The sequence below is a fragment of the Chaetodon trifascialis genome, chromosome 11 (assembly GCF_039877785.1).
Source record: "Chaetodon trifascialis isolate fChaTrf1 chromosome 11, fChaTrf1.hap1, whole genome shotgun sequence".
Lineage (NCBI taxonomy): Eukaryota > Metazoa > Chordata > Actinopteri > Chaetodontiformes > Chaetodontidae > Chaetodon > Chaetodon trifascialis.
Genome location: NC_092066.1, coordinates 15,257,376 through 15,270,977, shown reverse-complemented (window position 1 = coordinate 15,270,977; position 13,602 = coordinate 15,257,376). Strand labels below are relative to the sequence as shown.

At 40.7% G+C, this 13,602-nt stretch overlaps 1 protein-coding gene across 1 annotated transcript; it reads right to left on the bottom strand.

Annotated features, from left to right (window-relative positions):
* Positions 1 to 240: 240 nt before the first annotated feature.
* On the bottom strand, positions 241 to 6,420 carry LOC139339250 (organic cation/carnitine transporter 2-like). Its single transcript, XM_070974783.1, has 10 exons — positions 6,060 to 6,420; positions 5,838 to 5,941; positions 4,701 to 4,855; positions 4,279 to 4,450; positions 3,510 to 3,651; positions 3,277 to 3,371; positions 2,678 to 2,892; positions 2,409 to 2,591; positions 1,033 to 1,168; positions 241 to 648 (listed from the first exon to the last, which is right to left on the bottom strand). The coding sequence occupies exons 1-10, from the start codon at positions 6,414 to 6,416 to the stop codon at positions 564 to 566; spliced, it is 1,644 nt and encodes a 547-aa protein (XP_070830884.1). The 5' UTR covers positions 6,417 to 6,420; the 3' UTR covers positions 241 to 563.
* Positions 6,421 to 13,602: the final 7,182 nt, after the last annotated feature.

Here is a 13,602-nt window from a genome sequence, read left to right as displayed (position 1 = left end):
TATGGTGGAGAATTTATTTCTGCATCCATCTGTTTGAGGTAAATTTATTAAACAACCATTAAAAAAACTATTGAAGAATATTGCAACATTTTCACTCAGGACCCTTCTAAAAAACAGGGCCCCAGGATAACAATGCAGGATGTAGTATTGCAAATTCTTTAACAAATCTGGTGTTAACAAAGGATCAAAACCAACTGACTGTGTGCCCTCTCCAGCTGGGTCCACAGAATGGTTACACTACTCTAAAAGTTAGAAAAATTACATTTTGAATTTGAAGTCCAAGATCATCATATTTTACACTAAAACATGTAGCCCTACAATACTGAAACCACCCATTATTTAACCAATCATACATTTCATTCCATTATCAGGCAGTTGTTACATGTATATACAACTACCAGAACACGTACACATCTTTTTGAGATGACATATTCTGTTGAGTGCTTATTCTGCACTGTGTTTGAAAAGATGAGAGAAACTCAAAGGTTCTCACTCAAAAACAACATTAAAGATTGGTCAGTACATTAGACCAGACAGAAATACTGTGTTGCAGTGATTATCTTTCAGCAGGGGGAGTTCTTGTTCGTGTCTTTACAGCCTTCAGTTGCGTCTGACTGGGCTGTGGCTGTTTCTTTTGCACAGCAGCAGCTTAGGATACAAAGAGAAACAATGACAGATGAATCAGAGAGAAGTACTGTTGAAATTCACATTATCATAAACAGAGAGATAAAGTAACTCCAAAACTCTGATAAACACAATTAGCTCAAAACCATCACCATCTCTGACATTGAAAATGCAGCTCCAGACCTGAGAGTAGCAATAAACTTATGCAAAATCCAATTTAGGTCATGAGATTTCATTGCCTCAGTTTCACAGGTCAGGACATTAGACCAATACCTCCTGTGCAGGACTAGCAGTGATATTTATTTCTGGTAATCTAACACACACACACACACACACACACACACACACACACACACACACACACACACACACACACACACACACACACACACACACAGAGTGACATACCATCTGAGGGGTTTGGCCTGGCTGATAAGGTCAGGAAGTTTGCTGTTTCTGGTGTCTGGAAACAACATGCTAAGACAAGCAGCCATGATGCTGACTGTGCCAAAAATAATGTATGGCAGGAACTTGTTGTACGTACCTGCAAACAGAATAAACAGTGCTTCAGTTAGATTCCTCACCGATCTGCTTATTTCCATCACAGGCCTTTTTCACAGAAGATGTTTGACTTGTCACAGGAGCAAAAGCAGAGGTGTGAATAGTAAAATGAATGTTGGCTGAATTCCTTTAAGCTGCTTCAGTTTGAAGGTCCTGCTGTTGTCACTCACTGTCACACTGTCATGATTTACTGCGACTCTTGAAAAGAATGGTTAATGTAGTAACACCTTTGCTTTTCCTATTATGACAAGTCAGACTGTCTGATCTGAAAAGGCCTGTTAACAAATAGTCACTTAAAACACAAATAAAATCAAAACAAGATAAACAGAACCAGATCATCATTGCAACAAAGCTGAAGGCTAATCAGGCTAAAACAAAAGAAAGCAAATGCGGTAAAACTGGTTTTAAAAAGCTTAAGCAAGGAAACTATGAAGAACACAAACACCAAAATAAACTTTTGACTTGTCAAACACTGTACATTAGTCTAGTCACTAGTCATTAGTCAGCTGAAAAGCTCTCGTTGGATGGAATGTGCAATATTTTGGCATGTGTGTGTTCTGGTACTTATAGATCTGGGTGTGATAAATGTGTGTTAACTGTAGCTTGTTTGTGTGTTGCTACATTGACTGTCTCTCGAATGCCCAAACGTCTTCTTAAGGGAGACAATAGAGGATAATCTAATCTTGGTGTTGTGTCAATTAAGTTTTAAGTCCATGATTTGGCAAGACATACATTTAACGTCAAATTAGGTTTTTCACTAATAATTCAAGTGATGGGACCTCCTGCTCTTTTTAGTGAGCCACAACAGCTCAGTGGCAAGAGCAAAATTTGAATCAGTGAAATTTAGCTTTGTTTTGACCTATGATTGGTTTGTACACTTCAGTCATTCAATGTAATCATACTAACCGCCACAATTTCCAGAATACCAGAATTTTCCATTGGTATAAAACCTTAGATCATGTAAAAACCTAAAACTTTGGTTTTTTTATGTTGGTATTTAGAATTTAAAGGGGCACTCCACCTCACTGATTAAGTTCAAGCTTATATGGAAACTCTGTGTTGCAAACTGGCTTGTGGAGCCTGAAAGTCTCTTGTGAGCAGTATGAGATTTTCACAGTATGACAATCATCTCAGAAAATATCACGGCATCGTGGTATTAACTCTGGTTTCAACAGTGTACACAAATACAACTACAAAAACGGAAAAAACCAAGAAACACTTGCCCATGTAGATCAAATAGGGAGAAATGATGCTGCCTGTGCATGCAGCCGTGGAGTGGATCCCTAAGCCCATATTCCTGACCACAGTGGGGGTCAGCTCAGTGAACATCACAAAGAGGAAACAGTAAGCACAAGACACGCCTATCCTTCCCATTATGGCAAACACATGGAACAGGACAGGCATGTCTGAGGAACACAAACAGGATTATGAGACAACAAGTATTTTCAGACGATTCAGATTCAGCCATTGTCATGCTTAAGAGTATACAGACCTTTAGGAACCAGCTGGATGACCAGGAACATGAGACCACAGATCATCATTGTGGAGGAGAGGAACGTGGGTCGAGGCGCACGGAAGATCAGCAACCCAGTGACTATGTACGCTGCAATGTCAGTGGCTGCTAAAATGAAGCAGTCGAGGTAGACGTTTCCATTCAGGTTGCTGGTATTGAGAGAGAGACCAAAGAAGACCAAGGCCATAGACATCCTGCAGAAAGACAAAATCAAGACTGGATGAAGATGGAAGACTGTTGAAATAATACATTGATCTCCAAAGGATTTTTACTGTATATTGTGCCCAGCTTCAGTTTACATTTCATTTGGTTTACCTATTAAAGGTACAATTTGGAGTAACACCAGACAACAACTAAATCTAAGTTATTATAATTTTCTGATGAGATAAAACATTAAATATATTGCCTTTGAACTGTTTTCAATAGAGTCTAAAGTCTAAGCAAAGCAAGTTATCAGATTTTGTTTTTATTTATGCTTTTTACAGCATCCAAACATTTTTGGAACCTGGGTTGTAGAATAAACTGTATTCCATAACCGTAATCAGGAAAGTTAAGAACAGAGAAAAAGGTTACATTACCATATGAAAACACCAAGAATTGTAATATTCCTTATATTAGGGGTGCGTATCAGGTCCACGTAAGTGTACGTGTGTTCTTCATCACCTTTGTTTTGCTGAATTAGACACATAGGAAAAGAAACAGAAGAGTCACACTGTATAATGTCTGCTTTGACAAAAGTACGAGCACCACATAATTTGACCTGTGTTTTACACAGCTTTCACAGCATGAAGAGTACAAATGGAAAAAATACCATTAGCCACAAGCACTCCTCAGTCCCGAATATGACCTCAGGAGCGGAGACATTGTTCTTTTTGGCAGCATTACGAATGACAAGCTCAGCTTCCTCCACCCGACCTTTCTGCAGAAGCCAACGTGGAGACTCCGGAATCACCCTGAACAGAAAGGCAGAGACAGATGTTCATTGAACATGTGGAAAAATGTCGAGATGTCAAGGGGATGTATTTGCATCTGGTACTGCACTAAAATCAATTCATACAATCAGAATTCAGAACAGGCATTAGGATCGAGATCAGTATCTGCTATGGAGCTGAACCATGAGAACTCAGGACAGACACAGAGGAGTCAGACAGGTTCTCTATACATTAAAAAGAGGGCTTGACTGTGTAAGTGCTACGTTTATGATGACAGACACTCATCAGCACTGAGAACAGGTCTGGATGAACCTGGTCTAGCTGTCATAGCAATGACAGAGAGCTGCATTCTTTTGGGTTATTATCCAGCTCTATGTACATGAACTGATATGTACATGAACTGAAGCCCCCTGGCATAACGTACTTTCTATACTTCCTGGGTTGATCTGTTTTGTTTAATTGTCTTTTTTATGGCTTTGTGTATAGTTGGTGTATGTTGTAATGTGCCAGAAAAAAAACCAAACTAAAATCAAACCAAGAGAAAGGAATCTGAATTTAAACAGAGGAGGATAACTGCGTGAAAACACATGAAACATGTGACATGGAACAAGAGCACTGATCGATGGCATTCATCAGGCAATGTCTTACCACCACATTGAGATATTTAAGATGCTGGGGATGGCAGAAGCAACCAGCAGCATCCTCCAGCCTCGTATGAAGTAGGCCAAGAGTGGCAACAAAGCGTAGCCGATGCCATAACCTAGACACTGGCCAAACACAGTGAAGTTCACCCTGGCAGACGGGCTCAGCATCTCAGACCCTGACCGAGAAGAGGATCAGGAGCATGGCATGAAGATGAGGTAGAGCATGAGGGTATATATGAAACTCATTGCAGCCACATTGAATTCATTGCTTCCTTCAATGGCCTGAGCACCATTCAGTGATTTGCATAGCTTGCCTGACGGGAAAACATGTGACACTGATAGAAGGAAGCTAAACTTCAGAAAGATATCAGAGAAGAGGTAGAGACAGAGACTTTTATATAGTATATAGTGTATATGCTGTCTCACCCAGTACAAGTGACGCCATGTAATTGGATATCTGGCCAATTCCTCTCAGGAAGTTGAAGACACAGAACATGACCCAACTGACAGAGGCGGCCTGAACCAAGGTGATGACTGCTTGTAAGATCATGGTGAGAAAAAACACTGTCTTTCTGCCAAACCTGTAAAACAATGGAGATCAACACACCATCTGCAATTACCAAAGCAACCACAGCTATGGAGTATGGAAGGTCAGCAGGGCCTGGCAACATTACCTCCTTTACTCCTAATAATGTTTACCGAGTCCTTTTACCGCAGATATCTTGCCAAAATTTTAACCCCAATTTTCCTAATAAACATAAAATCCATGTGAGTCTTTCATGTCTATCTCCATGTAGGTTCCTAGGAAATCCTAGCAAAGAATCTGCTCTTTGCGTGGGGGAGGCCCTAACTTCAGATTTCTCAGCTGATAAGACTGTTTTTTTACAGATGCAATCTTGTCATAACCTGCGGCTGCTTTCAGCTGCTTTCAACCAGTTGGTTGCTGATCTTGATCCTTTTTTGTTACATAAAGAGAAGTCGTACTGGCAATTCTCTCTTAGTTCTACTGTATGTTAATCTCTCCATGAATGAAAAATCAGTCGCGTTCAGTCCGATAGTTTCTCATACAAGAAAAATTTGGGCCTTTTTTTAACAGATACAGCATTTTGATTGTGGCGTAGAGATGAAATCAGATGAGAAAGAGCATCTGAAATGAAATTACTGTTCCAGTTTCAGCGTGTCTGTCTTTTATTTGTTTGATGTTCTCAGTGGTGTTGCCAGGGTCTCTTGGGGCTCCAAGCAAGAAATCCCTGGGGCCTCCAACCCAGATTACAATTATTCCTACCCTTTCTGTTTTTCTCAGCCAGTGATGCTACAAACATATGGTGATCTTATAGATAATAATGCATTGCTGTAGAATAAAATACCCAACAATATATAAAGTAGTTACAGCTCAACCTTTAACTTCTGCAGCAGTAAATACAGAATAATGCAGCAGTAATACTAATCCTAAAATAATATCAAATGCTTTTACCTTTTAGATTTTTATTAGTAGTATTTTCACTGTGATATTAATACGTTTCACTAAGTATGTGATCTGAATATTGTTCCACCACTGCTTACCGGTCTGAGAGGTGACCACAAATGAAGGATCCAGACAGGACTCCTACGAAGTATACGGAGGTGGAAAAAGGAACCTTCCATGCACTGTCACACACCAGATCCCACTGTAATTAATCGAAGATGAGAAGACAGACAAAAGTGTTACAAAAAGATAAAGTTCGGAAATATGTAATCTTAAAGTGAAGTGAAGAGTTTGAGCCCGGACCCTGTGCTGTCACACACCTCAGACACGATAGTGGCGGTGTATATCTCAGTGCTATATACCCATCCGTCCACACATTGCTCGGTGTCATTGTCGAGTCCCGCTGTGTCCGTCCGGCTTCCGTTCAGTTTGTACCGGGAACAGCTGTCGGGTCCGATCCAGCTGTTCTGCTCCGCATCGGTGCCGTTCCGCGTGCAGTTGATCGGCCCTTTGCAGTGGTACTTTGGCGTGTCTGCAACAAAAACCACCATCACTCCCATGTACCCGCATGGAATGGCACTTACACTGAGCAGAACAAACACGAGAATTTGAAAGAGGCCATAGTCGCCGAGAAAGGCCGTAAGTTCGTCGAAGTCTTTTGCTTTTCCACCTGGCATGGCTGCAAAGACAGCTGGCTGTGCGCAAACTGGAAACACACCAGGGAGGTGCAGTTGATTTAGCCGAAATACCCAGTTATCCAAAACATGCTGAACTGGTTTCTCAGATGGCCCTTATGCGCCTTTCTTTCTGCACACGCGACGCATCCATATGTTGCAAACGTGTGTCTATCAGTGAACGGTGTCTGCATCTTATCACCAGATGATTTAGACAGACTGCAGAAATTCCACACCAAGGACATCTGATCGCGAGCCATGGTGGACAGGAAAACATCAGTTTCGCGGTTTAGCTTTTACACATTGGAAAATATCTCTCGACTAAGTGTCCGCCTTGAGTTTGACAGAGATCAGCTGTTACAGACCTGCTGCGGTGCAGGGAGCATGCAAGGACTGTGAACTGTCCTTGTTTTACTGGATTATTGCCGAGTCGCGACTTTTTCTGTAGGCTACATACCTGGTCGTCCTTGGAATTCAGTGTGTGTGTGTGTGTGTGTGTGTGTGTGTCATATTTTGGAGACTCTTGTTTGGGTCCCTCTATGAAACATGATAAATAGGCCTGACTTTGTTTAAGGTTAAAATGATAGGATTAGGGTTACATGTAAATCAGTGCAGTGCCCTCTCAGGCAGTAGAACAAGTACCAAGATGTTTTACTTGAGTAAAAGCCAAAGTAAAGCAGCAGTACAACAGTGTAGAAATCCCATCATAAATAAAAGTCCTGCATTGAAATGTCTGCTTGAGTAAAATTACAAAAGCGTTAGCTGGGAAAAAAATAATAAAAAACAAACAAAAAAAACTTCTATGACCAAAAGTTAAAAGTACTCATCAAGCAGAATGTCCCATTTAAGAATGATGTATGCTACATAATTTCAATAGAATTATTGATTGATTGATTAATGTGTGCAGGGCTTTAATTTTGCAGTTGAACGAGCTGATTTCAGTTACTTTATATACTTCCTTGTACCTATGAGAATACAGAATTTATTTCGCTGATTATAATTTGTGTTCATGCTGTAATTTGATCTTTATTTGAAGTAAATAAAGCTGTCATATAATTGTATTCAGGTGAAAAGTACAAGTATTTCCCTCTGAAATGTGGTGGAGCAGAAGCAGAAAGAAACATACAAGAAACAATCAAGTAAAGTACAAGCAACTCAAAATTGTATAATACTTGAGTAAATGTACTTAGTCACATTCCAAAACAAGCATGAGACAAGTGAGATGAGTTAGAAAGCCTTAAAGATGCCAGTAAGTGGATGTTAAGTTAAGGTTATTTTGTCAAATGTCCAGTGGTGATGAGGGTGGGGATTCGGACTGGGAGAACAGGGACTAACACGTCTCCAGGGATGTTGGCAATACACTCAACAAGTCCTAATTGTCCCGAAAGAGCATAAAGGGAAGGGAATACATCTGTGAGGAAAGATGAATAAATAGGGTTTATTTGGGATTTACCAGTAGCACTAACAGTGCAGAAACAGCCATAAAGGACTCACTACAGTAACGGTGTACATAACCACCACAAGATGGTGCAACACAGCACAAAACAGTGTGCTGTTGGGAAAGGTGGGGTGTTTCGTTACAGACAGACTGTATATGTTTCCCAGCAGTCAGATGAGCATCTTACTCAAAAGCTGTGATGGAAGTATTTAGAAACATTTTGGTAAATCTTAACCACAATGTAAAAACTACAAAAAGACTCTTAATTTTGACGCACAGTGCTGAAAGAAGTATTCATTATATAAGTAAAAGTAACAGTATGAAAATACCCCATCACAACACATCATAAGTAAATGTACTGCAATCAAAATTTAATTTAATTAAAAGTAAAAGTAAAGAAGAAAAGTGAAAAAAAAGTATCAAAAGAAAAAAGAAAAAGATAAAAAAAATACTGCAAAATGTTATTATTGGATTTTTATTATTTATGTATTACAAGGTAATTTGGACTTTAATGTTGTCATTGGTCAAGGTGGAGCTACTTTCAACTACATCTTGTACTATTGGTAGTTAATCTGTAACAATGCATCATATTTGATACTGATCATATAGTTGTGTTATGTTACATTTTTACTTAAAAATTAACAATGGCTGTACCATAAATTATGAAAAGTGCAGTATTTATCTCTGAGGTGTAGTGAAGACCAAGTATAAAGTAGAATAAAATGGAAACACTCAGGTAAAGTACAAGTACCAGAAAATTATACTGAAGTACAACACCTGCGTAAAATGTACTTACATTTCCTCACTGGATATAATTGTGTTTCATTTACACAACATATAAAACAACATTAAAACGCTGACCTTTGCTTGTATCAAGATATCAAAAGTTTGATATTTTATTTATACTTTCCTAAAAACATGTAATTTGTGCATATCATTAAATAGTATATATGTATAATATGATCGTATAATTATTCATAATGTTTTCAGCAAGATATGTTTCAAATGCAAATGGAAATCTTGTGAATTCCAATGAAATAATCATCCAAATCAAAGCCGTTTTTCGCTTTAACTTTTTAAAAAGTTTTCAAAATGCATACATGATGCATACAATCATGCTGGGATGTTAACTGAATCTGGCTGGAGGTGGCACAGCCTCACCTGCTGTAGAAAAATGTTCACCAGCTGTCTGTGGATGCTGCTTAAACAAACCGAGGAACATCACATCACCGCTCCGTACATCCACAGTGACCCCTCTCCTCCTGAACGGCACACCTTGCCATTTGGTGCCATTACCATAGCAACGCCTCTCTGGCCAGCAGCATGGCAATACCCTCTGACCCCATGAGAGATGACCTTTGGCCTGAGGGTCATCAAACGGGGTCAGAGGGTCAGCTCTAGGAGGACGACAGTAAAAGCACTTCACTGATTGGCTATCATTTGCCCTTTCCATACCCTCATCTATGTAATTGGCGTATTGACCAACTGGCCCTTTGTACATTGTTAGCAGCACCTTATCCAGTTTACACTGGACAAAATGTAGTGCTGGATTTGGCGTGCGAGATGTTTAAGTGCCTTGCCATTTTGTGTAAATTTGTGTTTGTATGAAAAGCAGTGATGAAAATACTCATCTTACCTCCATCTCTGTGCTGTAGAGGATGTAAATCAACTGAGGGAGGAGAGTTAACTTTGGTGGGTGTTAGCTGGGCAACCACAAACAGCTAAGTAGGCTGCAGTAGGGTGGATGATAGGGGAAGCCCTCCATCCGTTCTCTACTCTCCCTCCTGATGATCTATGCCTCCCAGGCCCATCACTTGTCAATATCTACATTAATTTGAGAGACTGCGTGGCAGCGGGGACACTGGGGGTTGGGGGAGGTGCTCTGTGAGCAGGTAGAGGGAGGCATGGGTGGGGGGAGTAGTGGCACGCAGGACACAAGGACATGAGAAGGAGAAAGCGAAGCAGGCGAAGGAGAAACGAGAGGAAAAGGAGGAAATGGAAGCAGGATGAGGGATGACAGAGTTGAGTGTGGTTGAGAAAGAGTTGGGAAAGGTTTTTGTTTTGCCCATTATGCACTCACAGACATGGCTTCCCTCAAACATCTAAAGCTCTCTCCATTTGTCCAAACAAGGCCTGAAGTCAGCAGGAACTGTAATGATAATGACTGTTTGAGAGCTGAGCCTCAATGTGAGCAGAATCCATCACTCCCCGCCTTCAAATCTCGGAGCTTCTGCAAATAGAAAGTGGAGCACAGCGGTGATTCATGGTGGGAAAAGTGCTGTGTTTTAATTTTGATGCAGCATATCATGCACATGCACCGGATCCTTTAACCCCACCTGCACCAAATCCTTTAACCTCACCTGCTATAGTGAAAGACTTCCGGTACTATATGGGAGCTGACAATAAAAATGACGGCTTGCTCAATAACCATCCTCTCCTCTATTGCCTTGACATCCGTCCTTTGGGCTCTGTGGTATTTTCAAGGACCAAGTGACGCTTCACCTCTCACCCCTCAACTCTGACCCTGCGCGGCCCAGATTACACCAGGGAGCGACAAACCTTGTAGCACCATGACCTCTTTGCTGGTGACACACATAACAAAGACACCTGCACGCAAATACACTGCATGCATGCTGTGTCATTTTTCTGTGTCAGCTGGTTTCATTAGCTCTTAATGTTAGCTGTTTTTTAAAGTATTTTCTCTCAGTATTCATTTTTCAATCTCTAATAGCATTCTTGTCCGCGAGGAGGCCTGAGGGACTGGGTGGTAAATAGCCATGTTTGTCATCATCTCATTATTTCCGCAAGATCTTATATCATTAATGCTCCAAACAGAGAATATTGGATGTCGGATACAACACATTTGTCTTTCAGCTGCCCCCAAATTCACTGAAAATTAAGTGAAGGTAGGCAGCTTTGTTTCTCACCCTGCTTTTGTTTTGCATTCAAATGTGTCACCTGCTTCTAATAGACTTATTGCACAACATTTTAAAAGGATTCAGGGTGAGTATCGAGTGAGACTTGCTTCAGTGAATATTTCAGCCTAGAGGAATTCTTTGAAGTAATGGTCTGCTAAGTAACTTCACCGCATTGAGCTCAATAGTTCCTCCACACTACTTACAGAAATGATTTTTCTTTTGCATGCAGCCATGGTTGAAAAATCGCCTATAGCACGCTTACTTGAAAGGGAGAAATATTTGCAACAACAGAAAATGCACAGGTGCATGTGTGTGTGTGTGTGTGTGTGTGTGTGTGTTTCTGTGTGTGTGTGTGTGTGTGTGTGTGTGTGTGTGTGTGTGTGTGTGTGTGTGTGCAGCAGGAAGGATTTCCACATTTTCCAGCTCCTGCAATCTAATGGGTTATTTGTCATCTGCAGAGTAAAGGATTTTTAAAAGTCAAGCTAGGACCGACTCCCTCCCTATCCTTTCTCTCACCCTCCCTCTCTTTCCCACTACCCCCCTGACACTCGCAATGGGAGATCGATAGGTTATTGATCAACTCTCTCTATCGCCAACCCACCAGACTAATCACCTTAACACCAGCCCAACTCTCTCCCTCCTCTCTCCTCTTCTTCTTCCCTGTTGCTCTCTGTTTGCATCTCTCGCTCTGTGTCACACTCATTCACAGCGCAAACAGCGCCTTTTGGCACATTTTGAGCTCAAAGACAGCTTGATGAGCGTTTTCTCCGCTGAAGTAAACACACACACAACCTTTAAATGGTCCCGACATTAAATGCTCATCCTTGTATCTCCTTTTCCAGCTGCCAATGATCGGCGAACAGAATCTGTGTCGGCTGTGCGTTAGATAAAACAGGAAAATTTACCATTGCGGCCAGTGCTCTTCATCTATCTCTCATTTCTCTCCCTCCTCCTCTCCCCGCTCCCTACCTCCATCTCTCTCTCTGTCTGTCTTTGTTCGAGGGCAAAATCGATGGAGTGTATGAAACCAGCATATTTCTCTGCCTCCTGCTGTAGGAGACCTGAGGGAAACAGACATGGAGAGGGCGGTTTAAAGTAAATCTGTACATTTCTACTTGTCTGTTGAACACCTTGTTTTTGGTTATGCTCAATTTCTTAAGCATTGGAAGCTCAGCAGGCAAACACGGAAGCTTTCGGAGCAAAAATCTGACATATTTTCATGCAGAAGGTCGAAAAGCTAAGATGATAAAGAATGATATGTCTTGATATTTTGCCATTTCCACCTCACGATCAACAGTAGCCTTCCCAGGCGATGACCTTTCTCACTATGGCGAAGTGAAGATAGTACAGTTCATCGTACTTGGCAGACACTGCAGAGCTTCAAGTCAATCTTATTTAAATACCTCAAATTCGCTTATTTGTCTCATAGGACATTTCAATCTGTGCAACATATAACACATACAACACACACATATAACATGTATAACACATGCAGCATATAACATATAACTCTAACTAGACCCTCGATTTGGATGAGGAAGAAACTTCATACAAACACATGTACAAAAAAGGGCCTTTTTGCATTAAGAGCAGGAGCTCTGTTCCTTTCTGTTCAAGAACAACAATCTGGAGAGGCCAGGGGTTTTATTTTTGTTTGTTTTTGGAGCTGTTTTCAAGCCGGGGGCCAAGCTAATGATGTCCAATGATGTCCCTTTTGGGTACAGGTCTTCCTCTGCTCCAGCTGACTAATAATCTGCTGCTTTGCCTCTGTATAGTGAAGATAAGAGCTTCCCCTATAAGCCTTGAACTGCATCCGAGTGATGTGATGTGAAGCAGATAATCCCTGAAGGAGAAATATGTGTGATCTTTGGATATAAAATGGCTGAGGATGACGCTGTTCTCAATATTAAGTGGTTGAAATGACAAGTGTGGGAAACTATGCTGGAATTTGTGGTCCATCTAAATCAGAAGCTGCTTTCAAAGAGGATGTCGTTGCTGAAGATAAAGGGATATTCCAGAAATTTAAATAGCCTTTGTAGCATAGGAAACATACGTATATTCTCCCAGACTTTATTTAGAGATGTACACTCAGCTGCATAAACAACATGGCTCTGTGATACGCCACACAAACACACACACCTCGCAGGAGAATTGATTGACTATTCTGTCTCAATACATCTCTCCTTCTGTTACTTAGCAACCGGTGCCTGAGAGGATATGGATGCTGGAGAAGTTGGACTCCTGTGCATTTTTACTTGATAAAGAGATATGATTAATGAAAACGCCACCATTGCTATGTGGCGAAAATGCTGGAAAGAATGACTCAGATATAAAAAGGAGCGCACGGTCTTCTCCATCTTGTTGTTGTCTTACTGTGAACTGCACATAAACGCTTAACTTACAGCTGTGTGACAAGAATATCCTAATTTGTTATTCGAGTATCGTGGCAATTCAGCAAGTGGATTACATTGCTGAGTGGTTTTAATGAATGTATATAAATTAATTGCTTTTGTGTTGCTAAAAACTGACAAATACAACCCAAATGTAACAATCTTAACTATTTCTAGCATTAATGTATTATGTGCATTTTCATTCTTTCATAATCACAGACACTGTGGAGACGGACAGTTATTGTTTTTATATTCTCTACATTCTGTGATATTGTTTCAGCTCCTTTTTGCTCTGAGTAGCTCCATGTTTGATTTTGAGACGCTTTGTAGACACACACTGTCGTTCCTCCATCGAAAGTGAACCCAGCACAGTTAACTACTGCAACAGAAGCAGCGTGGAGAAAATATCTGGACTATAGGGATGAAAATGTCCAATACAACAG